Source organism: Ceratotherium simum, chromosome 16 (assembly GCF_057802395.1).
Source record: "Ceratotherium simum simum isolate JZ-2026a chromosome 16, ASM5780239v1, whole genome shotgun sequence".
Taxonomy (NCBI): domain Eukaryota; kingdom Metazoa; phylum Chordata; class Mammalia; order Perissodactyla; family Rhinocerotidae; genus Ceratotherium; species Ceratotherium simum.
Genome location: NC_141915.1, coordinates 55083642 through 55109287, shown reverse-complemented (window position 1 = coordinate 55109287; position 25646 = coordinate 55083642). Strand labels below are relative to the sequence as shown.

Sequence of the window (25646 nt, the reverse complement as noted above, 5' to 3'; positions counted from 1 at the left end):
AGGAAAGACGTGCCCAGAAAACTTCATAATATTGAGATTAGGGGAGTGTTATACTTCCTACTTGATTTAATCTAGATTTCAAAGATTTCTGCAGTGGAGAATGAAATTGGACCCTTATCTTACACTATATACACAAATCAACTCATAATGAATTGAAAACTTAAATGTACGACATAAAACTCCTAGAAGAAAACATAGGGAAAAAGCTCCTTGACATTGGTCTTGGCAATGAATATTTGGATATGACACCAAAAGCACAGGCAACGAAAGCAAAAATAAAGAAGTGGGACTACATCAACATAAAAAGCTTCTGCACAGCAAAGGAAACAACTGACAAAATGAAAAGGCAACCTATGGAATGGGAGAAAATATTTGCAAACCATCTATCTGGTAAGGGGTTAATATCCAAAATATATAAGGAGCTCATATAAATCAACAGCAAAGGAACAAATAGCCCAATTAAAGAATGGGCAAAGGACCTGAACAGATGTTTCCCCAAGAAGACATACAAACGGCCAACAAGCACATGAGGAGGTGTTCAACATCACTAATCATCAGGGAAATGCCAATCCAAACCACAGTGAGACACCACCTCACGCCTGGTAGAATGCCTATCGTTAGAAAAACAAAAGACAAATGTTGGTGAGGATATGGAGAAAAAAGGGAGCCCTTGTGCACTGTGGGTGGGAATGTAAAGTGGTGCAGCCACTATGGAAAATAGTACGGAGGTTCCTCAAAAAATTAAAAATAGAACTGCCATATGATCCAGCAATTCTACTTCTGGGTATTTATCCAAAGGAAATGAAAACAGGATCTTGAAGAGATACCTGCAGTCCCATGTCCATTGCAGCATCACAATAGCCAAGATATGGAAACAACCTAAATGTCCATCGATGGGTGAATGGATAAAGGAAATGTGGCATATACATACAATGGAATATTATTCAACGTTAAAAAAGGAGATCCTGACATTTGCAACAACATAGACGAACCTGGAGGACATTACAAAGTGAAATAAGCCAGACTCAGAAAGACAAATACTGTATGTCTCACTTATATGTGAAATCTATAAAAGTCAAACTCATCGCGGCAGAAAATAGGTTGCCAGAGGCTGGAGGGAGGGAGAAATGGAGAGGTGATGGTCAAAGGGTACAAAGTTACAGTTATACGCGATACGTTCTTGAGATCTACTGTACAGCCGAGTGCCTATGGCTAACAAGACTGTGCCGTATAGTTAAAATTTGATAAGAGGGAAAATCTTATGTTAAGTGTTCTTAGTGCACACAGATAATTATAATAAAGGAGGTGGGATGGAGGTGATGGATGTGTCTCTGGCCTCCATGGTGCTGATGGTTTCACAGGCGTGTGCTTACCCCAGGCTCATAGAGCTGTACGCGTGGAGTATGGACAGATTTTTACATGTCAATTATACTTCAATAAAATGGTTTAGAATATATATATATATACATGAGATGAGACTGTCAGGACTTGGATTTAGATGGTGAGGCAAGAAAGATGTGAGAATAAGTCCTAGATTTCCTCTCATACAGCTGGATGGTAGAGCAGGAAATGGACCGGGCTCGGGGGCTGATGGTAGTGGGAAGCGGATATTGCAAAGATACATAACAGAGCCTGGTGCTTGGCGGCTGAAATTTCTTCTCAAGCATGTTTTCTGATATATCTTCTTGTTAATGCCACCATCCTCCTTGGAGCATAAAACTCTCAAAAAGAGAATGAGTATAATAAACATAATGATGTCTATGTCTAAAATTTGCAGTGATGCAGCTGGGCCCGTGGTGGCCGAGCCAGAGACCACATTTCCCAGCCTCCTTTGCAACTAATTGTGTGAACAGCTAGGCCACAGGGGGAGAAATTATCAGGACAAAAGAAACTATCTGGAGATTTTTGACGAACAATGAATAATTTTTGGTGTAAGTATGTCCTCAATATTGCATGGGACATAATCAAAAAATCAGTCTTTGTTTTTTCTGAAATTCAAGTTTAACTGGGCATCCTGTATTTTATTTGCTAAGTCTGTTCAGTCCTACACAGGAGGAGAGGGAGGGAGCCACACAGGCTGTAGGACACAGGCCCACCAACGCCCTCCAGGAACCGGCCTGGAGAAAGGCCGAAGGCGAGGGAGGGTGCTCTGCTCATCATCCACGGCTCTCCCCTCTCCTTAGCACATACCCTGAACACCTGCAGGATCCAAAGAGTGTTGGGAAGGCTCCACTTTCACCCAGACCCTGGGTAGGTGACACAGAGCCCTTTAACTTGCTATGTGACTTAGAACAGAGCGCTGCCCTCTGGGCCTCCATTTCCACCCCTGCAGAATGGGGAGATTGGACCAGATTTCTGCTCCAAAAGCAAAATTGCTGAATCATAAGCCTGGGGGAGCTCCTTAACACACCCATTCCTGGGCCAAACCCAAGATCCAATACAGCAGGACCTCCATGGCTGGGGATCTGGAATCTGGATTTAAATAAAGAACTCCTCCCAGGAGATCCTGATGCAACCAGATTTGGGAACCACTAGAACCAAAGAGGTCCATTCGGGTCCACGGCGGCATGGACATTGCAGGAGAGTGATTGCATGAGCTGGAAATGAACCCCAGATTCACACACATGAAGGCTAGGAGGGCACCCGTCCCCCAGCCCCACACCTCTGCTCTGGTCTCTTGGTTCTGCCAGCACTGCGGCATCTATGTGAGGTGTGGCTCTCTCCGGCTCACCCAGGGGCAGTGGGACTGTCCCCAGGGGTCTCAGTCTCACGGCATCCCCTTGGCCTCTCTCTGGGCAGGCTGGGCGAGAGCCCCAAGCTTCTCTGTTCTAATTACAGTCTCACAGCTCTGTCCCAGACTCCCTCTCTGCTCCTCTCCACCCACTCTCATAGGAGAGGAGACCCACCAGGCTGTCCTGAGGAGGTGCCCAGATTCTCAGTTCAAGCTGCCTGGGTTCAAACCCCAGCTCTGCTCCTCGCCATCTGGGAGACCAGGAGCAAGTGGCTTTGCCTCCCCGTAGTTCAGTTTCCTAACACAGTGAGGTGGTGAGAAGAGCGAGGCTACCTATGGCTGTCTTGAGGGTTACGAAAATTATCCCATGGCTGTTATCATTACTAACCCAGGCGGTTTGAAGCATATTCCTTTGTGAAGTGGCTGAATCAAGCCATTTCCTAGCATAAACTCAGGTGTTTGTGGAGGGGGCTTTTCTCCATTTTACGGGTGGACACATGGAAGCTCAGGGCGCTCTTGGGCTGGGCTGGGCCCCCTCTGTCCCCTCCACTCCTCACCTCCCCCTCCCATCCCCAACCTCCTCCATTACTTGGTCCACATGATGGACGACTCCCGGCTGTCTTCCGACCAGATGCGGGCAGTCCAGTCGCCGACGGTCAGGAAGTTCTTTGGGTAGAAGGGGTTTCTCTGGAGGGCATAGATGGGGCCGTGGTGGCCCGAGAAGGTGTACAAGATCTTCTCAGCCGACGTCTTGGCCTTGCGGTTGCAGGAGATGACGATGCCCTGCTCGGTGCCCACCATGAACTTGGTTGGCTGTGGAGGAGGTGACATAGGAGTGGAAGCCTCCATGAAACATCAGCTCAGGGCTTAGCCAACGTGGTGAGCGGCCCGCTGGGGAGGGGCAGGGGTAGGGGTTGCGAAGGTGCTGGAAGGACCCTCTGTTTAAGCCTTTGCTCAGGATGTGCCCCACCCCCTCCTAGGGAACCGCCCCACTCTTCCCAGCCTCGTCAGATCCCACCCTTCTTTAGAACCTATGGGCCCCATAGTTAATGAAGCCCTCCATGACTCTTCTAGTCCCTGGAGAGTCTCATCCCTCTCTTCATGTAGCACCACTGTGCCCACTAGGCATTTTGCCATAAAGATCCTGAATGTCTGGGGGCTGGTCCCACGGTGTAGCGGTTAAGTGCGCGTGCTCCTCCGCTGGCGGCCCTGGTTCGGATCCCAGGTGCGCACCAATGCACTGCTTGTCAGGCCATGCTGTGGCGGCGTCCCATATAAAGTGGAGGAAGATGGGCACAGATGTTAGCCCAGGGCCAGTCTTCCTCACCAAAAGGGGAAGATTGGCATGGATGTTAGCTCAGGGCTGATCTTCCTCACCAAAAAAAAAAAAAAAAAAAAAAAGATCCTGAATGTCTGTTTACAGATAAAGTAAATGATTGAATGAATGATATAAAACATGCATCTAGAAGAGCTCCCCCCAGCCTCTAGCTACTCCCTGCAACACTGGGCTACACTGTACACCTGTGTTCACAGCATCTTTATTCACAACAGCTAAGAGGTGGAAGCAACCCAAGTGCCCATCGACAGATGAATGGATAAACAAAATGTGGTAGGTCCATACAATGGAATATTATTTGGCCTTAAAAAGGAAGGAAATTCTGATGCATGCTATAATGTGGATGAACCTTGAGGACATTATGCTAAGTGAAATAAGCCAGTCACAAAAGGACAAATACCATATGATTCCACTTATATGAGGTACCTAGAGTAGTCAAAGTCATATAGACAGAAAGGAGAGTAGTAACCAGGGGCTGAGGGAGAGGGAGAGAAGTGGGGAGATGTTGTTTAATAGCTACAGAGTTTCAGTTTTGCAAGATGAAAAACTTCTGGAGATCCGTTGCATAGCAATGTGAATATACTTAACACTATTGAATTGTACACTTAAAAATGGTTAAGATGGTACATTTTATGTTATGTGATTTTTACCACAATTAAAAAGAAAAACAACTGGGTTACAAGTTGAAGATCAAAGGGAGGTGAAGACACAGCTTGAGAAGCCCAGAAAAGTAAGTAATGAACTACAGGGCTCCTGCAGGCTAGTAAGGGAGATGAGCTACCCAGATCTCGACGGCCCGTCATGCCTCTGGCCTCAGACTTCTTGGTGGGGTTGGGGTGGTGAGCCTGGGCCTTCGAGTTGAGCCCCAGCTCCACCGTGTTCTAGAGCACGTGACTTACCTCACTAAGACTCATTTTATTCATCTGGAAAGTCGAGATAATAATGTTACCTCACAAGATGGTCATGGATGTTCACACAAGCTCATCATGTAAGGCAGTTACGAGTGTCAAGCACACAGGGTGCACTCAGTGACAGGCGTCGGGGAGGTGGGGACTAGTGGTGGCAGGGTCATTACATCTAGCACTTGGCCTAGAAATCCATGATTCCGGAACAGAATGTTTTTCTGAGTCCTCCCATCCCGACCACATCTAGGGTTGGGGTCAGTTAAATTGTCTTCCATTTCACCCCATCAACACTCATCCCCCAGCCTAGGGTGAGGACTCCAAGGGCAGGGGGTGAGGCCAGAGCACCTCCACCTCCCAAAGGTCTAGGAATGATGTCACATGGCCCGGAGGCAAACCAGTGACAATCCTAAGGGGGAGCCAGGCCTGGGCCTCAGTGAGACATAAACCAGGAACTGGCCCAAGCCAAGAGCCATCTGGGAAATTTGTTTTCTTGCTTTGGAGGGAGTCTTCATTTGCTGCTTCTAGGAGCTTCCCTCCTCTAACGCATTCACATTACTGCTTTCATATTTCTTTACTGTTCCTTCTCAGTTACTAAATGCCTTAATTACGCCCGTGCTCTGGTTTTCCAAGGAGCCCCCTCTGATTTCATTTCCCTCTCCATCACCTCTTTCTTTCCCTACTGGAAGTGAAGGGACCAGCACAGGGTCCCACATGAGGCAGGGGCAGAGGCAGGGTGTGGCCTCCTGATGTTGGTCCTGGGCAGGCCTCTTCCCAGAGAATGAGGCTTTTCTGGAATCCTGTCCTGTCAGCAAGTGACTTTGTGGGACTCAGAGTGGCTTCTTTCCTCAAGAAGCTCTGCTGCCCCCTGCTGGCAAGTTGTTGTAAAGACCACAGAGGTCCAGGATGACCACAATGCGGATGGCCCTCCCTGGAGCAGTCCGGTGCCCCAGGTAAGAAGCAGCCCAGGGTCCACAGCATCTGATGCACGAGCCACAGCCTGCCCTTGGCTCCAGCTGCTCCAGCAGTGGAAGTCAGGGAAGGGAGAGGAAGGGACGCTCACCAAAGTAGACTCGAACTCCAGGGAGATGGCCCCCAAGGCATTTTCCAGCTGTTCCTTTTTGGTGATGTCCATGATCACCACCTCTGTGGGCTGGCTCAATTTTCGGATATCCCACCACATGACCTGATGGGAGGAGGGGGCGACTTTGAGACCTGAGGTCCCTTAATTCTCCTGGCTTTTGCCTCCCCCACCACCTCCAACTTCCTGGGGTCAGTCACTGGGGCCAAAAGAGTGTGTGACAGGGGCTACCAGCAACCTGCAGGAATAAACATGCTTTGAGAATCACTGTCCACGGTCCAAGCCCAGCTGATCATCAGAGTCGTGGGCAAGCTTCATAAAATCCAGATGCTGGGGCCTCACTCCAGACAGACTAAATCAAAATCACCAGGGGCGAGCCCTGGAATCTATCTTCTTAAAGGCTCCCCACAATATGGCAATAAATAGCAATGTTATAAATGCATATATACTTTGACCCAGAAATCCCACTGCCAGGAATGTATGCTGTAGATGTACCTTCACAGGTGTGCAATCATCTCTATACGAATACACTCGTTGCTACATTTTTTTAGTAACAACAAAATATTAAAACCTACTTAGGGGCTGGCCCGGTGGCATAGCGGTTAAGTGCATGCGCTCCACTTCGGCGGCCCGGGGTTCGCAGGTTTGGATCCCAGGTGCGCACCAACGCACCGCTTGTCAAGCCATGCTGTGGCGGCGTCCCATATAAAGTAGAGGGAGATGGGCACGGATGTTAGCCCAGGGCCAATCTTCCTCAGCAAAAAAAGAGGAGGATTGGCATTGGATGTTAGCTTAGGGCTGATCTTCCTCACACACACACACACACAAACTCCTTAAATAAATTATGGCATAACCAACGTAGTCCTTAACAGGTATGGGGCTGTGCTTTATGAAATATGAAATCATCTTCAAGAAATGCTAAATGAAAAACATCAAGTGCAGATCAATGTGTAAGGTGTGCAAAAAGAGAGTGAGGAAGACAGATTGTTTGCTTCTGTATGCAGAGACTATTCCTGAAGGCAGACTAAGCAATGGATGCAAGTGGGTACCTATGGGAGGGGGATGGGAGGCTTGCGGGCAGAGGTGGGAGGAAGGCGTTGCACTGTCTGCCCTTCTGTACCTTTTGGATTTTGGTGCATGCGCATGTGCTGTATTACCTGTTACTGTGCTCCCCACCCCCTCACCCCTACAGAGACTGGCCTGTCAGTACCTGCCCGTCCGTGGATGCTGAGAAACACTCAGTGCCCGTCTTCGACTGCAGCCAGATGGTGCTGTACACAGGGTCTCGGTGGCTGAACTCAATGGTGGACAGCTCCGCCACCAAGCTGCCCTTCCGGGTGTCCCAACAGGCTGGTGGGGGAGAAAGGGAGGGGGAGGTGAACGGGGGCACAGGCTCCCTTCCCTGGTGCAGGGAACAGAGGATAGAGGGATGCTGCTTCTCTTGGTTTGGGGGGTATGTGGTTTTTTAGAATCAGGGCTAGGTTCAAACCAGCCTGAGTTTCCAACCAGCACCCAGAGCCCGCTCCAATCTCTGTGGGAAGACTCCCTGAGTACACGCTTCCTTCATTCTGTTGAGCCCCTACCATGCGTTGGGTACCACACTGGGCCCTGGAGAAGCCACTGGGAATAGGACAGGCACGGTCCATGGGAGGCAGGGAGGGGACCTGCCAGTACTGTGATTGCTCTGGCTGGGGACACAGGGGGGTGGTCAGGTAAAGCTTCCCGGAGGAAGTGAGAGGGAACTAAGACTGAGGATGAGCCTAGGATGGAGTGCCAGGTAAAGAGAGGAGTGCCTCCACCACAGGGAGAGGCTCGGGAAGTAAGAACATTGGGGCAAATCTCTCCTGCTGCACCGACTCCCTCCTTTTATCCTCTGTACCTCTGCTCCCTCTGGTGGGAAAGAAACTCACAGAGGAAGCTTCGCCCTCTATTGCAGTCCATTATCAGTGCCCCACCTCTTCGGCTTCACCAGAAAGACTCGAAGCTTATCTATTTTTTATCCTGATAGATTTTGTTCTCATTTTCCCATAGTGTACAGTGAGGACCCACCCTCTTACTCAGAGCTGTTTCTAGGAAAGCTGGTTTTGTAAAACCACAACAAAATTACTGGATCCATAAGTCTTGATCTATGGAATCCAGGTCCAAGGAATTTGGCCCTGAACCAGCCTGGCCCAGAGATGGGTTTTTTTAGCTCAGTTTGCTCTGCTTGGGCAAAGCAGTGCTCAGGGGCGGGGCCCACTGTGGTCCATCTTACAGCTGCAGGGCCTGAGCCTGGGCTCGTCTGAGCTTGCATGAAAGGCCACTGAGAGGGGTTATGGATAATGAGCGAGGCAGGGCTCCTGAATAAATCATGGAAAAGTGGCTCTGCCTCAGCCTTTTAGAGCCCCAGCACCTAGATAATTTGGCAGGGAGATTTACGGGAGCCCACATCTATTCCACAGCCTGACAGCTCCCCTAGAGAGGAGGCAGCAGGTCTGAGAGGGAGATCAGAGGCCTCAGAAGGCCAGGAGGCAGCCTGGCCACAGAGAGTTTCTGAGAAGTTTCCTAGCCATTCTGGTTCCTACTCTTGAAGGAAAAAGGGGAAGTAGGACAGTGTGTGAAGGTAGGAGGGGTAGGGAACCCTTTTCATGCCTGGTTGAGTCTGGCCCCGGGGTGCAGACAGGAGGATTGAGTGTCTGGCTGCTTCAGGGCCAGAGGTGAAGGGCAGGCAGGAATGTTCAGAGCCCATGTGGGCAGGTTTCTTCTGAGTTCACTAGGGGTCAAAAAAATCATGGGGCTGGCCCCGTGGCTTAGCGGTTAAGTGTGCGCGCTCCGCTACTGGCAGCCCGGGTTCGGATCCCGGGAGCGCAGTGACGCACCACTTGTCCGGCCATGCTGAGCCCGCGTCCCACATACAGCAACTAGCAGGATGTGCAGCTATGACATACAACTATCTACTGCGGCTTTGGGGAGAAAAAGGGGAAAAGAAAAAGGAGGAGGATTGGCAATAGATGTTAGCTCAGGGCCGGTCTTCCTCAGCAAAAAGAGGAGGATTGGCATAGATGTTAGCTCAGGGCTGATCTTCCTCACACACACACAAAAAAAATCAGTTTTTTGCGTGTGCCATCAGTAAAAATGGTGGAGTAAGGACCTCCGAAAATTCTTTCCTCCATAAACCCAATGAGAAAACTAGCAAAAATCGTCAGAATCAGTGCCGGCCTGGTGGCGTAGTGGTTACATTCACATGCTCCACTTCAGTAGCTTGGGGTTAGCAGGTTTGAATCCTGGGCACAGACCAATGTACCACTCATCAAGCCATGCTGTGGTGGCATCCCACATACAAAAAAATAGAGGAAGATGGGCACAGATGTTAGCTCAGGGCCAAGCTTCCTCACCAAAAAAAAAAAAAAAAAATTTAAGTTAAAAAAAAAAGGTCAGAATCAACTTTTTCAGAACTCTGGAAATTAGCCAAAGGCTTGCTCAATCCAGAGAACGTTGATTCAAGAAAAACAGCAGAATCTTGGTGAGAACAGTGAGTTTTGTGGCATTTTGATCTGCCCTAGTTAAGATCTCGCACTCTCCAGTTCCACAGTAGCCTTGAAAAATAACACTTTGCATTCCTGGTGAAGACCAGTAGCCTGGCAGCCACAGGTGGGAGCAGAATGGGGCTGGAGCTCTTTCAAAGTCTCCTGTCCAAAGAACTGTCATTATCTGACCTGTCTGGTGGCTCCCCAGAAGATCCCACTTGCAAGGTTATCTGTATTTGACTTGACTCAGAGCTTGCCCAGTGAAAAAAGTCTTTTTATTGAGGTAATTGTTAAACATAATTATAATTACAGGCAATTGATTAACTTTGCAGCTTCCTAAAGTGGTGGATAACAGGTGGGGCAAACAGTAGGCCAACCAAAAAGCTTAAAAGGAAAAGCTGGAGAACAAGATGCCTATAGGGGCTTTGAAAAGCTCTGACATATTCCTAGGGATCTAGAAGGCCACATGCATGGGGAGGGATGTGTGCATGCCCAAGGCTCTGCACATGCTTAAGAAAGAACTGAGAAGGCCCGAAGCTCTCTCCTCTGGCTGACCTTGAGGCTCTGCACAGAGGTGAAGGCAGAGTGGACAACTGCCTGCCTGAGTGTTGAAGGCATACTCAAACACACACACAGAGGCCTTCAGCAAAGACTGGCAGAGTTATTGGCTCCAGGTGTTTAAGAGAATCTCTGTCCAATCATTAACTGACCACTAAGCTAACCAAGCAGAGACTGTAGTGGTCACACATGACGAAGAATACAGACTTCACAGAATTAGTTCAGAAAATGCACTGAAGGGCCGGCCCCGTGGCTTAGTGGTTAAGTGTGCGCGCTCTGCTGCTGGCGGCCCGGGTTCGGGTCCTGGGCGTGTACTGACGCACCACTTCTCCGGCCATGCTGAGGCCGAGTCCTACATACAGCAACTAGAAGGATGTGCAGCTGTGACATACAACTATCTACTGGGGCTTTGGGGGAAGAGAAGTAAATAAATAAAATTATAAAAAAAAAAAAAAAAAAGAAAATGCACTGAAGAAACCAACAATAACTACAAAAAACAGCAATACCTGAGGAGGTATGAGTATCTGGTTTCCAAAGTTACTACATTATATTATACGAGAAGAGCAGTTTTCAACAAAAAGTTACAAGACATACAAAGAAACAAGAAAGTATGGTCCATACACAAGGAAAAAAGCAATAGAGACTGTCCCCAAGGAAACCTAGATGTTGGACTTACTAGACAAAGACTTTAAAATAGCTATTTTAAATAGGTTCAAAGAACTAAAGGAAACCATATCTAAAGAACTAAAGGAAAGTAGGAAAATGATCTCACTAAATAAAGAATATCAATAAGAGGATTGGAATTATTTTAAAAAGGATGAACAAAATAGAAATTCCAGAGTTGAAAAAACACATTAACTGAGATAAAAATTCAGTACAGGGACTCAATAGCATATTTGAGCAGGTAGAAGAATCACTGAATCTGAATGTGTCAATTGAGATTATCCAGTCTGAGAAACAGAAAGAAATGAGAATGAAGAAAAATGAAAAGAGCCTCAGAGATCTGTGGGATACCATCAAACATACCAAGAAACACATGATGGAAGTCCCAGAAGGAGAGGAGAGAGAAAGGAGCAGAAAGAATATTTGAAGAAATAATGGCTGAAAACTTCCCATATTTGATGAAAACCCTTAATATACATATCCAAGAAGCAAAATGAATTCCAAGTAGGATAAGCTCAAAGATACTCCCACCTAAACATATTATAATCAAAGCCAAAGCCAAGGAGAGAATCACGAAAGCAGCAAGGAAAAATGACTCATTACACACAAGGGATCCTCAATAAGAGTGACAGCTGATTTTTCATCAGAAACCATGAAGGCCAGAAGGCAATGGGATGACATATTCAAAATACTGAAAGAAAAAATCTATCCACCAAGAATCCAGTAAAACTATCCTCCAACAATGAAGGAAATTAAGACATTCCTAGATAAACAAAAACTGAGAATTTGTTGCAGGGAGACCTCCCCTACAAGAAATACTAAAGAGAGTCCTTCAGCTGATGCAAAAGGACTCTAGAGAGTAACTCAAACCTACATGAAGAAACAAAGAGCACTAGTACAGATAACTACATAGACAAATAAAAATGTAGTGTAAATGTACTTGTTTTAGTAACATTTTTCCTCCTATCTTATTTAAAAGACAACTGCATAAAGAAATAATTATAAATATGTGCCAATGGGCACACAATGTATAAAGATGTAATTTAAATGAAGATAACAGCCTAATGGAGGGAGGGAGGGAACAGAGCTATATAGGAGCAAAGTTTTTGTATACTACTGAAATTAGTTCATAGTAATCCAAACTAGATTGCTACCAATTAAGATGTTAATTGTAACCCCCAGGGCAACCCCTAAAAATATTACTCAAAAATATTTAATAAAAGAAATGACAAGGGAATTAAAATAGTACACTAGAAAATATCTAACACAAAAGAAGGCAGTTATAGAGGAATAGAGGAACAAAAAAAGATATGAGACACATAGAAAACAAATAGCAAAATAGCAGATGTACATCCTACTTTATCAGTAATTATGTTACATGTAAATGGATTAAACTCTAATTAAAAGGCAAAGAGTGGCAGAATAGATTAAAAGGAAAAAAAAAGCATAATCCATCTATATACTAACTATACGCCATCTACAAGAGACATACTTTAGATTCAAAAACACAAATAAGTTGAAAGTAAAGGTATGGAAAAAGATATACCATGCAAACAGCACCAAAGAGACCTAGAATGCCTATATCAGAGAAGACAGGCTTTGCAACAAAAATTGTTTCTAGAGACAAAGGACATTATATACTGATAAAAGGGTCAATTCATTAGGAAGACAACAATTATAAACATGTATATGCACCTGTTAAGAACTGATGTTTGTGTCCCCCCACAAATTCACATGTTGAATCCTAATCCCCAGTGTGATGGTATTAGGAAGTGGGGACTTTGGGAGGTAATTAGGTCATGAGGGTGGAGCCCTCGAGGATGGATTAGTGCCATTACACTCATATGCTGCATAATGATGTTTCGGTCAATGACGACTGCGTATATGATGGTGGCCCCATAAGATCAGTACCATAGAGACTAGGTGTGTAGTAGGTATACCATCTAGGTTGGTGTAAGTACTCTACAATGTTCCCACAACAAAGAAATCACCTAACAACGCATTTCTCAGAATGTAGCCCCATTGTTAAGCAATGCATGGCTGTATAAGAAGAGCCACGAGAGAGCCTCTGTCCTCTCTCTGCTCTCCACCATGTGAGGATACAGCAAGAAGACAGCTGTCTGCAAACTAGGAAGCAGGCTCTCACCAGGCCCCAGATTTGCTGGTACCTTGATCTTGGACTCCCCAGCCTCCAGAACTGTGAGAAATAAGTGTTTGTTGTTTAAGCCACCCAATCTATGGTATTCTGTTATAGCAGCCTGAACCGACTAAGATAGAACCTAACAACAGAGCCCTAACATATATGAAGCAAAACCTGACAGAATTAAAGAGAAAAGCAGACAATGCAATGATAATAGTTTCCAACTTCAATATCCCACTTTCAATAATGGATAGAACTACTAGGTAGAAGGTCAACAAGGAAATAGTAGATTTAAACAAAATTAAAACCAACTAGTCTTCATAGACATCTATAGAACACACTATCTGAAAAGCAGAATACATTCTTCTCAGGTGCACATGGAACATTCTCCAGGATAGACCACATTTTAGGCCATAAAACAAATCTCAGTAGATTTTAAAAGATTGAAATCATGCAAGGTATCTTTTCTGACCAAAATAGAATAAAACTGGAAATGAATAATTGAAGGAAAACTGGAAAATTCATGAATACATAGAAATTAAACAACATTCTCCTAAATAACCAATGGATCAAAGAAGAAATCAAAAGGGAAATTAAAAAATACTTTGAAACGAACGAACACGAAATCATAACATACCAAAACTTATGAGGTGCAGCCAAAGCAGTGGTTAGAGGGAAATTTATAACTGTAATCACCTATATTTAAAAAAATCTCAAGACAAGAATCTAAACTTCTGCCTTAAGAAATTAGAAAAAGAAGAGTAATAAAGATTAGAGTGAAACTAAATGAAATAGAGAATAAAAAACAACTGAGAAAATCAAAAGTTGGTTCTTTGAAAATAAAATTGACAAACTTCTAGATAGACAGACCAAGTGAAAAACAAAGACTCAAATTACTAAAACCAGCAAAGAAATAGGAGACATTACTACCAATCTTACAGAAATGAAATGATTATAAGAGAATACTATGAACAATTATATGTCAACAAATCAGATAACCTAGATGAAATGGAAAATTTTCTAGAAAGACACAAACTACCAAAACTGATTCAAGAAGACATATAAAATGTGAAAAGACTTGTAACAAGCAAACAGGTTGAATTACCAATTTTTAAACTTCTAATAAGGAAAACCCCAGAACCAAATGACTTCACTGGTGTATTCTGCTGAACATTTAAAGAACAATCAATACCAACTCTTCACAAACTCTTAGAAAAAACAGAAGAGAGAACACTTCCCATTCATTCTGTAAGGCTGGTATTACACCCATTATCACAGAGGTTATATAGTCAGGACTGCCTCCCCCAAGATGGAGCCCCACAATGGTCTCATCATCCTTTGCCTCTGGCTCCCCTAGCCCAGCTCAGGGTAGGCACATAGTAAACGTTCCTTGACTTTACTTGACCTATAATTTTCTTAACTTTTTATTTTGAATGAATTTTAGACCTACTCAAACTATTACAACTGGAGACACTGCTGAGGTGTCAGCAAAGCCTGACTCACCTGGATGATTGGAATTGGTCATCTGCTGGACGTCCCCACCCTGCTTTGTCCTCCCTGGCAATGCCGGGGACAGCAGCAGGGGCCGGGCTGCCTCAGAGCCCAGGGGGACTTGGGTTGGTCCTGGTTAAGCACCCGGGTCCCCCCTTACCGATCTGCCCGTTGTAGCAGCCTCCCAGGAGCACGTGGGAGTCTTTGGGGTTGTACTCCAAAGTGACAAGAGGAGAAGACGGCTTCAGGGCAATTTCAGGCCTGTTGGGGTTTTCTACAGAGAAAAAGAATACATCCCACTAGGCCTGGAAAGAAAAAGACAGGGCCACACAGTTTAACCCCCTTGACAGGTGGGGTGGCACGGGGAAGCCCAGAAACCTTCTCCAGGCTGCAACCTCTGGTCCCCAGTGGCCAGAATGTAGCCCCAGTGGCTCTTCTAATGGTTTTATTTTTGAGGAATCTGGATTGTGTGTGTGTGTAATTGTAATTCTAGTCCACTTCTCAGGTTTGGTATAAAAAGAGGTTTTGACTCTAAGGTTTTTACATAAAGTCAACTGTCTCCTGACTTCTCCAAACCAGCTTCCTTGTCTGTGTACTGGCGACAATGACGGAGCCCACCCCAGGGGGAGGCTGTAAGAACTCGTTGAGCTGCTCAGGAGTGTAACGTGTTTAGTTCTGCGCTTGGGACCTACACCACACCTACTAATAACGCTAACGTTAATTTTCACAATGACAACAATGAGGGACGTCAGCGAGCCTGAAGCCCACATTGCCAGCTACCTGCCAGGCTTTGCCCTTAGAGTGAGCCCCTCTGTCAGCAATGGTCCGAGCTCCCAGGTGGACTCACTGCCCCTACTGGCCGTGAATTAAGGACAAGCGCCTGGAAAGGGGGCAGACGTGAGTCCCCCCCCCGTCCACCTTGGGTCTCTTCTCAGTCTGCGGGGGGCTCCTTCCGATACGCTTCTCAGCAGCCCAGGATTCGGACTCAGGGTCCGGTCTTGAACGCCCTGATCAAGGATCTGGAAATGAAGGGAGTTTTCTGCTTCTGATTTGGCTCCGCTTGGCTGTGCCTGAGCCCCAACAGGGGAGGGATGAGACTATGGCTTCCTCCTGGGTCCCTGGTGCCTCCCTGTGAGTGTCCCCTGCCTGCTGCTTCTACCTTCCTCCCCTGTGCTCTCGCTGGCCTCGGCCCTGCTCCCTCAGCCTTCCCTGACCACCGGGGCCCTGCTTCTCACCCAGGTCCCAGATGTATGATTCGTGGCTCATGCCCTCAGGCGCCCGTTGAAAATCCAAGCAAGAATACGCAACTGCCAACTTTCTGTTACCATCGGGGTGCCAGGACAGGTGCGTGGCTGGTCGCTTGATTTCCTGGGGATCCCTTTAGGGGAGAGCAAGACGGCATAAGACTGGAATGCAAGACCCTCCAAATTTCTGGTTTACTAAATTCTTTCTTAAAAGAATTCAAATATATTTAAGCATTTTTAAATATTCGCTAAGAGAAATTTATTTTAAAAAGAAAGTTTACAAGACTCCCTTAATTGGAAAACCTATCTCACCAGCCACAAATAAAAAGTAATAATAAAAATTAAGACCATGGAAACAAAATATTACAGTCTAGTCTGATGTTTTCATTTGCTGAAAGTTTTGAGCCTGAGGCTTGATTTCTCATTAATACCAAGATGAAAGGGAGGGCAGAGAAACCAGCAATTGTGCTCCTTGGTATTTACCCAAAGGAGTTGAAAACTCATATCCACACAAAAATGTGCATACAGATATTTATAGCAGCTTTATTCATAATTGCCAAAACTTGGAACCAACCAAGATGTTCTTCAGTAGGTGAATGGATAAATTGTGGTCCATCCAGACAATGGAATATTATTCCGTGCTAAAAAGAAATGAGCTATCAAGCTATAAAAAGACATGGTGGGGGCTGGCCTGATGGCGCAAGTGGTTAAGTGCACGCCCTCCGCTTCGGCGGCCCAGGGTTCGCAGGTTCGGATCCCGGGAGCACACCGATGCACCGTTTGTCAAGCCATGCTGTGGCAGCGTCCCATATAAAGTAGAGGAAGATGGGCACAGATGTTAGCTCAGGGCCAATCTTCCTCAAGAAAAAAAAAAGGGGGGGGGAGGAGGATTGGCATTGGATGTCAGCTCAGGGCTAGTCCTCCTCACACACACACAAAAAAAGGACATGGTGGAAACAATGCACATAACTAAGTGAAAGAAGCCCATCTGAAAAAGCTGCATACCGTACAACTCCAATATACGACATTCTGGGAAAGGCAAAACTATGGAGACAGTAAAAAGACAGCTGTTCCCAATGGTTTGGGGAAGGGAGGGATAAATAATGGGAGCACAGGGGTTTTTAGGGCAGTGAAACTACTCTGTATGATACATTTGTCAAAACCCACGGAATGCATGACAAGAGTGAACCCTAATGTAAACTATGGGCTTTGGGTGTGCTCTGGGCTAAATGTTGACATCTCCCCTAAATTCATATGTTCAAACCTAATGTCCAAGGTGACGGTATTAGGAAGTGGGGCCCTTGGGAGGGATTAGGTCATGAGGGTGAAGCCCTCATGAATGGGATTAGTGCCCTTATGAAAGAGGCTCCAGAGAGACCCCTTGCCCCTCATGCCATGTGAGGACACAGTGAGAAGATGGTATCTATGACTTAGGAAGTGGGTCCTCATCAGACACAGAACCGACCATGCTGGCATCTTGGACCTCCAGCCTCCAGAACTGTGAGAAATAAATGTCTGTTGTTTATAAGCCGCCCAGTTCATGGTACTAAGACGGGGTGATAACGATGCGTCAATGTAGGTTCATCATCGATTGTGACAAATTACCACTCTAGGGCAGGATGTTGATAGTGGGGGAGGCACGTGGGAACTTTCTGTACTTTCTTTTTTTTTTAATTTTTATTTATTTATTTTTTTCCCCCAAAGCCCCAGTAGATAGTTGTATGTCATAGCTGCACATCCTTCTAGTTGCTGTATGTGGGACGCGGCCTCAGCATGGCCAGAGAAATGGTGCGTCGGTGCACGCCCAGGATCCGAACCCGGGCCGCCAGCAGCAGAGCACACACACTTAACCGCTAAGCCACGGGGCCGGCCCTGTACTTTCTGATCAATTGTGCTGTGGACCTAAAATTGGTCTAAAAAATAAACTCTAATTTAAAAAAAGAGGCGAGAGGGAGAATGAACAAGAGTTAGAAAGTATTCAAGACTGAACAGCCCGAACTGAGACTTTCTGCTTGAAGTAATCAGAAGGAAGAAAGGAAAGTGGGCAACAAAATCACCTTTTCACCACGTGAGCCATCCACTTCACCCCTCCCTGGGAGCACTATCATAGCAGAAAGAGCACAGGCTGCGATCCAGGAGACCAGAGTGCCATCCCTGGGTGGGTCACCCACCCACTGTGTGCCCTGAGCACATCCCCTGCCAGGGGTCAGTTTCCTCCTCTGTCAAACGTGGAGGTTGGCTGGGGTGATTTCTAATGCACCATCCTGCTCAGATGTCCATGTGCAAGGTCAGACCCCAGCAGGGCTGGGGCAGCAGGGAAGACAGGCCCCACCCCACCCTGGCCCTCTCCTGCACGCTCCTTGCTGGCAGTCATTCCTCGTGCTCTGCATACCACCACTCAGCCCTGGATCAGAAAAGGGTCCTTCCCAGTCTTGCTGGGACTGGGTCAAGCACTTCCAGGACCCTCAGTGGGTCATAGCAGCAAAATGAATCCCCCAGAGTTGGCATTGGAGGCTAGTCACTTCCGAAATCACAGGTATTCTCTGCGTATACAAGCATATACACATACATGCACATATATACATATACATGTTACATATATTCCTGCACATATGCGTATATACACAGGTGTATTTTAAACAAAAGTAATGCTCTCTATACACTGTTCTGCACCTCGTTTGTTTTAGTTTGGTTTCACACAGTAAATATTAGAAACACTCCATACTGGCACATAAGGAGCCGCCTCCTTCATTTTGATAGCCGCGTGGTATTCCACTGTGCAGGGATACCAGAATTGCTAGAACCAGTCCCCTACCAATGGAGTTAGTTTGCTTCCAACCTTTGGCTAGCACACACCTTGCTGCAGTGAATATCCACGCACACAGTGATTTCACACACATGGACCTGTACGATAAATTCCTGTTGTCAAACTGCTGCCCTTGGAGGTTATTATTAGGCACACTCCGAGACTGTGGGACGAGGGTCCTGTTTGCCCACAGGGCTGCAGATCACTGATGCCCAGTACTTTGTCTTACTCTATATGGCATGAATTGACCCTACTAGTACACAGCTTTGCAAATTCACTTAGTCTTTCCCTGGAGTCTGTCCTCCCTTTCCATCAACCAGACCTGTCCCCAGGGGAGGGACCACTTGGCTGCTGGGCGCTTTATTGCTCTGTCCCTTATCAAGCTCGGAGCACAGAGGGCATTGTACCCACGCATGGAGTGATCGGCAAGGAGTCACCTTTGGAAGCACCCGCCCACAGGGGTGACAGAGACTGGCCAGACACCTGCCTAGCTATAGAGATACCTGAAAACATTGATGGTTTTAGCTGAAGGGGCCTCTTCTGTCACCTCCACTGCATCCTCGTCATCAAAATACTCCTGGTAGATGTCAATGGCATTATTCTGCTTGATGCAGTGCTCCATGATCTGAGGAGGACACATCGGGAGTTCTTATCAGTGAAGGGGGGTCCTTTCAACCTGACCAGGGCTGAGATGGAGTCCGGGAGGGACAAGAACTATCTAGTGGTCTTTCCCATCCTTCCAGCCCATACATTTTCAAAGGGGGTAACATCACCCCCAAAGGGGTGAAAATTGGTTCTGGGGGGTAAAATAACACTACTTTTTACGTACAAAGCACAGATACACATACAGTACGTAAACAATATATAGTACCCCTGTGATGTTAAAATTTCATGGGGGGAGGCAATTAGGAAAAAAATGTCTAAAAAGGCTCATTGAGGGACAACAATGAAAAAAAGGTGAAGAAACATTGCTCTAGCCAAACAGAAGTATTCATCACTCCATTCACAGCACTCCATCTCCTGGTTCCTCCACCCAGAGGCCCTCCCCATTACTCCCAAATGTCCAGCAAGGAAAAGCCCAAGCTCAAGTACCACCTCTTCCAGGCAGCCTTCCTGAATCCCTTCAGCAGGAAATCGACTCTCCCTCCTTATGGGGCATAATGGCAAGACGTCCCTTCTCTTATAGCATTTCTTTCTACGTTATATGGTGACATTTTTGTATTTGTCTTTCACATCCGGTGGACTATAAACTATCTGGGGTAGGATATATGTGAATTTCATTTTTGTGATCTCTACTGTGCCTGGCAGAGACTAGAAGCTCAGTCTGAATGTGTCGAATGATCCCTATTGGCAGGTAGCAGCTGTGTGGGGTTCTTCGGGGTTCTCTTTGGCCAAAGGGTTTCCCACTTTTCAAACTCCTCCTAAAGCCTGTTCAACCCTTGGACCTCCCCGCCCTCCCCTTTGGTAGGCTGTGGTGGACATGTCTGCCTGCTCCCAGACAGAAGGTTCCTTAAGGAAGCCGGTGCTCTTCCCTGGAGTAGCCACAGGAGCTGAGCAAAGGGATCTAGGGCTTGCCATGCAGTTGGGGACCAGAGTGACGGCTGGGGCTCTGTCCGCTGGACTGAAGGGAGCCTTACCGAGCCTAGCTGCATGATGGCATTGATGTAGTTCTCATCTTTCTCCACCTTCTTCCGGAAGCGGATCGTCTGCTCCAGCTCCAGGGGGTTCACATCCTTGGGCCAGCCCCCCTCGACGTGGTTAACCCCCCGGGTCTCCATTTCGAATCTCTCTGTGTTGGCCTAAACAGAGAGCCCCAGGGGAGAAGATGCCCATCCTGCTGTAAGCATTCGGCCACATCTGTGAGCCAGGATCCTGGGGCTCCCTGGCCCCTGGGCCCTGAGCGCTCAGGGATGGACCGATGAGGTGTCCCCGGACAAAGCCACAATATTTTCAGGTATCTGCAAGGAACTTTCTGGTCCTCAGGTGGTCACAGGCAGCCACGAAAGTGCCACCTGTGGAGCTAGCAGCTTTGCAGCTGATGCTAGTGGCTGTGGAAAATCCAGTTCTGACCTCATCTGAACCCTAACAGACCAGAGGAGCCAACTCATCTGTTCTGCAGATCCCAAAGAAAAAAGCAAATAATCCTTCTCCACCCAACCTCTTACAGTGACACAGGAATCGAACCATAGAAACAATTAAGAGTTTGGGTTTGCTTTGCCTATTCTCTGCCATAGGGAGGACGGTGTAGGTGCATTTTTACTCCTTCAACTTGCACTTTGCCTTCTTTCCCATTTTTTCCCATTTTTTAAATTGTGGCAAAATACACATAACATAAATTTTACCATTTAAATCATTTTAAAATGTACAGTTCAGTGGCATTAAGGACATTCACAATGTTGTGCAATCATCTCCACTCTCTAGTTCCAGAACTTTTCATCACCCCAGTGGAGACCCCATTCCCACTAATCAGCCACTCCCCTTCCCCTCTCCATTTGTAAGCCAGCCCTCACAGGAGTGAGAAGCCTTGACAGGGTGGAGCTGCTGATGGGAGGCCCTGACGTGAGGCAGCCTTCATGACAGCCATCTTGTTTAGTTGGCTACCCCGTGGACAAAATTGCCCTGGTCCCCGGGACAGCAATTAGCCCTGAGAAAGCAAGAAACTCAGTTCATCTGAACTGTAAGTTATTGGAACCACCCACAAAATGTTTTGGTCAAATCAAATGTGATTTCCACTCAGTTGATCTGGGACGTGATAATGGCTTATCTCCTGCAATCTGATTTTCTCTCAGCAGTTCCTGACATAACCAGGAGCCGATCACCTGGTTCAGACACACAGGGAACTCTCTGGGAGTTTGAGCAGCAACCTGACCCTCATTTCCCTTATCTTGAAGGCCCCTCTGACCAGAACTTTCTATGGGACCCTTTTCTTTTCACAAGCTGGGCAGTTGCCCGTAGACACGAATCCCTGCTCCCTCAGAATACCTCTCCCAGCTGCACCGAACGCCCCAAAAGGCTCTAGTAGGAGTCTTAGAGGTGAGGTGAGAAGAGAGAGAGCATCTTGACTGACATTCTCCTGGCCCAGGGAATGCTTGGTGCCAGGTCTTCTCCAGACCCTGGGCACCATGGTGGGTCTTGGGGCGATTCCGCCCTCACACTCCCAGCATCCGCATTGGTCCACTCTAGCTGGCTTCCAGGTGGATGGGACACCCAGTCTCACTTACCTGCCCAACCAGCCACCCCGCTGGACCACACCTTCACTGACCCAGGCGCTGGGGCGGGGACCCACCTCGTGTTCCGACATGCTGGTGGAGCACTGGATGCCCGTGTCCACGGGGTTCCGCTCCACAAACTGCTCGGCCAGCTCCGGGTTGGGCGGGATGTCGATGTTCAGCTCTGCCTGGCGGTCCGAGAAGTTGCATTGCTTCCCGAACTCACTGCGTTTCTTGACATACACGTACACGATCTCCATGGTGCCGGCTGCTGCAGGGGCAGAGTGAGGGGGTGCGGTGAGGGGCCCCACCTGGCTGCTTCCTGGGCCCCACGGGCCTCACCAGGGCGGCTCCAGGTTCCCAATCTGGTTAGGGGGAGGGGTCCTAGAGGATTTGTCCAGAAACTGCTTCTGCATTTAAAAAAATTGTTTATTGAGTAATGACATGCTAAGCATTGTCTTCTTTGGTTCTTGCAATTGCCCTCTGAGGTGGACAATAAAACTGCCATTTACTTTGGAGGAATCTGATGCTCAGAGATAGCCTGTGTGCCCAGAATCACATAGCTAATAAGTGGTTCAGCTGGTCTGCCTGACTCCAAAGCTCTTACTCACCAATGATACAGTTTTTACTGAGCTAGTATGTTTATTGGGAGGCAGGAGGAAATATTGATGGCGATTATGTTGGACTAAATTCACTGCCATGCACTGAATCTGATCACAGTACACAGATTTGAGAGCCCCAGGCCCCCGTGGAAACTCTCTCACTCAACCATCTGATTGTCCAAAAGGCTCACCCATTTCCAGAGTTCTAGGTTACCGGACTCCACCCTCCACCACTCTCTGGGGCCCCGCTGGAACCTCTTCCCTCCACATCACTCCACCCAGGACGGGGCTGGGAGTCCACCTGAGAAGGGGAGAAAGCCAGACCACTTCCTCGACAGGCAGAGCAGTTAGGCCTTTGGGAAACCCTCCAATCTGTGCTCCTGGTCATGAAAGGCAAAGTGGGGAACTGAAAGCACGCTGGGCTGGGTGCTGACCTCAAGTTCTGGCCCTGCCACTCACCAGCTGCTTGCCCTTGGCTGGGCCACTCAGTCATTTCAAGACCTGACACGCTCAGGACGCTGAGAAGGTGAAAGGCAAGTGCTCCCGCAGCAGCAGAGCCAGGGTTCAAATGCAACACGAGAGAGTGTTTTCTCACTGATGCTAATTGGAAGTCTTACAAATGTAATGCGCAGTCTGCACAAATTGCTCTTCACTCACCCCAAAAGCGACCTTGACCCCTCTGACCTTCTGTCACATCAATAGACACTATGGGATTTGAGTGCTGCTCAGTGGCTTAAATGGCTGCCATCTGATGGGGTCTGTCTATAATATTATACTATGCAGTCTAGTAGAGCTATCCGTTGGCTGGCCACTCCTCACTCTCAGGTGTGCCTGTGACGGCAAGCTCCCAAGGGCTCAGACTGTGGGTCTGTAAGGCTCCAGGGCCTGCATGGAGCCCTAGGAAAAAAGCTGCTGGGTGTATGGCTGGGGGTGGTGTGGGAAGATAACTGTGCAAGAGCTTTACCGCAGTAGGATGCACAACTGAAGGCCTTTCAACACCCACGACTTCAGGTTCTTACCTGAGACCAGGTGCCACTATCTGTGAACGAAAAGGGGACCTGGTGGGAAAACTTTTGGAGGCTGTGGCCCCTGCTTTAAGTAAAACCACAGACAAATACCAAACTTAGGAAACGGATGAAAAAATGCAATGGAAATGCGAGATGAGTGATTCACTTTACCAAGCAACTTTGTACTGGAGGTTTTGCTCAAGAATGCCCTCTGGGGCACCCCAAATTATTCTTTTTTTTTTCTTTTTTAAATCTAATTACATAGACTTTTCTAGGCGTGCACAAGTTTTTTTGTGTGTGTGTGTGGAAGATTAGCCCTGAGCTAACATCCATTGCCAATCTTCCTCTTTTTGCTGAGGAAGACTGGCCCTGGGCTAACATCCGTGCCCATCTTCCTCTACTTTATATGGGACACCGCCACAGCATGGCTTGATAAGTGGTGCATAGGTCCGCGCCTGGGATCCAAACCCATGAACCCTGGGCCGCTGAAGCGGAGCGCATAAACTTAACCATTACGCCACCGGGCCGGCCCTGGAATGCACAGGTTTTATGAACACCAAACTGCATGCTTTATAAATTTGTTCTGATTATAGTTTCCATTATTTCATTTACTTATTCAGCAAACATTTATTAAAACCATGAATAATCAAGACAGTGTGGTACTGGCATAAAGATAGGCATATAGGTCAATGAATGGAAGTGAGAGCTCAGAAATAAACCTTTATATTTCTGGTCAATTGCTTTTCAATAAAGGTACTAAGGCAGCTCAATGGGGAAAGGATGGTCTTTTTAACAAATGGTGCTGGGACAACTGGACATTCACATGCAAAAGAATGACCACAGACCCCTACCTCACACTATACACAAAAATTAAACTCAAAATGGAGCACAGGCATAAATGTAAGAGCTAAAACTAAAAAACTTAGCGGGAAGAACATAGAGGGAAACCTTTGTGACCCTGATTAGGCAAACATTTCTTAGATATGGCATCAAAATCACGGTCCATAAAAGAAAAGAAATGATAAATTGGACTTCATTCGAATCCAAAAACTTTTGTACTTCAAAACATTAGAATTAAAAAACGTTTGCGCTTCAGAAGACATTAAGAAACATTAAGAAAATGAAAAGATAAGCCACAGACTTGGAGAAAATATTTGCAAATCAGATCTCTGTGAAAGAAATTGTAGTTAGAATATATAAAGACCTACCGGGTCCAGGGTGCTGTGCCTGGCAGTTTACAGGCACTCTCACTGCATGCCTGCTACAACCCCCAGAACACTTACCACAATTCCCATTCTACAGATGAAGAAACTGATGCCCAGGGAGATGAAGTAGGTCAAAGGTCATAGTTCCTAAATCCAGGCAGAGCCAGGACCCAGACACGTCTGGCTCTAAAGCAGTGACTCTTAACCTTGGCTATTCATTTAGCAACATCTGGAGGGCTTCATCAAAATCTCATGCTCAGGTTGAACTGCAGACTAACTAAATCAGAATCTCAGCAGTATTTTTTAAAACTCCCCAGGTGATTCCAGCATGCAGCCGACGTTGAGAACCACCAGTCTAAAGTGAGGGCTCTTAGTCTCTCAACCAGTGTTTCTCAAACTTAGGACGTTCATACAAAATATAGAGACTCCCAGGCTGCCTCCTGCGAATGCTGAGCTCTATGTCCGGGGTGGAGCCTAGCAATTTGTGCTTTTCACAATTACTCAAGATGAATATTAGGACCAGACATGTGTCTGATCCACCTTCCCCCACCTCCAGGGCTGCAAGGAACCAGACCAGTGGGCCCTGGCTGCTGACCCCTGAGATGCAGGGCCAAGAGCCGTATGACAGCCTAGAGGTATGTACCTGAGGTGGCCATGGGCCCTGGAGCAGCTGGGGCAGGGGGTGAGGGGGATGAAGTGGGAGATTTAACTCCTAGGTCCCTTTGCATCCACATACATTGTTCCTTGAAGACAGCACCACCCCATCCTACTCCCAGCCCCAGAACATCTCCACCTGAACCAGACTCTTGCAGAAAGCAAGAGTGGTGAGGAAACATTCTTCTACCTAGGAAGGGTAGAAGCAATGGCTTGGAGGGCAGAGGGTGGGGACAGAAGCACAAATTGCAGCAGGTGGCCCTAATGTGTTTATTCTACATGGACAAGGATACGGCCTTGTGAAAAAGGATGCACATTCAATTAAATTTTCCCCCTCTGCAGCACATTTTTGAGGTACAATGGGGCTGCACCTGCCCTCTACCCCCCCCACCCCAGGACTGCCAGACTCAGGCAATTAGGGGCCGCCTGTCTCTCCTTCTGCTAAAAGACAATTGCTGTGAGACAGCCGGCTCCTAGGGGACACAAGGAGGCTTAAGAGCATGAGGAAACT

The 25646-nt window shown here is 47.1% G+C and overlaps 1 protein-coding gene across 1 annotated transcript in view; it reads right to left on the bottom strand.

Annotated features, from left to right (window-relative positions):
- Positions 1 to 25646, bottom strand: part of DNAI2 (dynein axonemal intermediate chain 2) — a 32129-nt gene that overhangs the window by 4923 nt on the left and 1560 nt on the right. Inside the window, exons 2-9 of the mRNA XM_014789212.2 lie at positions 21745 to 21938; positions 20096 to 20257; positions 18962 to 19083; positions 15644 to 15786; positions 14569 to 14682; positions 7261 to 7400; positions 6033 to 6155; positions 3321 to 3544 (exon numbers count right to left, since the gene is read on the bottom strand). Coding sequence (XP_014644698.2) covers positions 3321 to 3544; positions 6033 to 6155; positions 7261 to 7400; positions 14569 to 14682; positions 15644 to 15786; positions 18962 to 19083; positions 20096 to 20257; positions 21745 to 21927 — 1211 coding nt within the window. The 5' untranslated portion in view covers positions 21928 to 21938. The remainder of the gene's footprint in view (positions 1 to 3320; positions 3545 to 6032; positions 6156 to 7260; positions 7401 to 14568; positions 14683 to 15643; positions 15787 to 18961; positions 19084 to 20095; positions 20258 to 21744; positions 21939 to 25646) is intronic.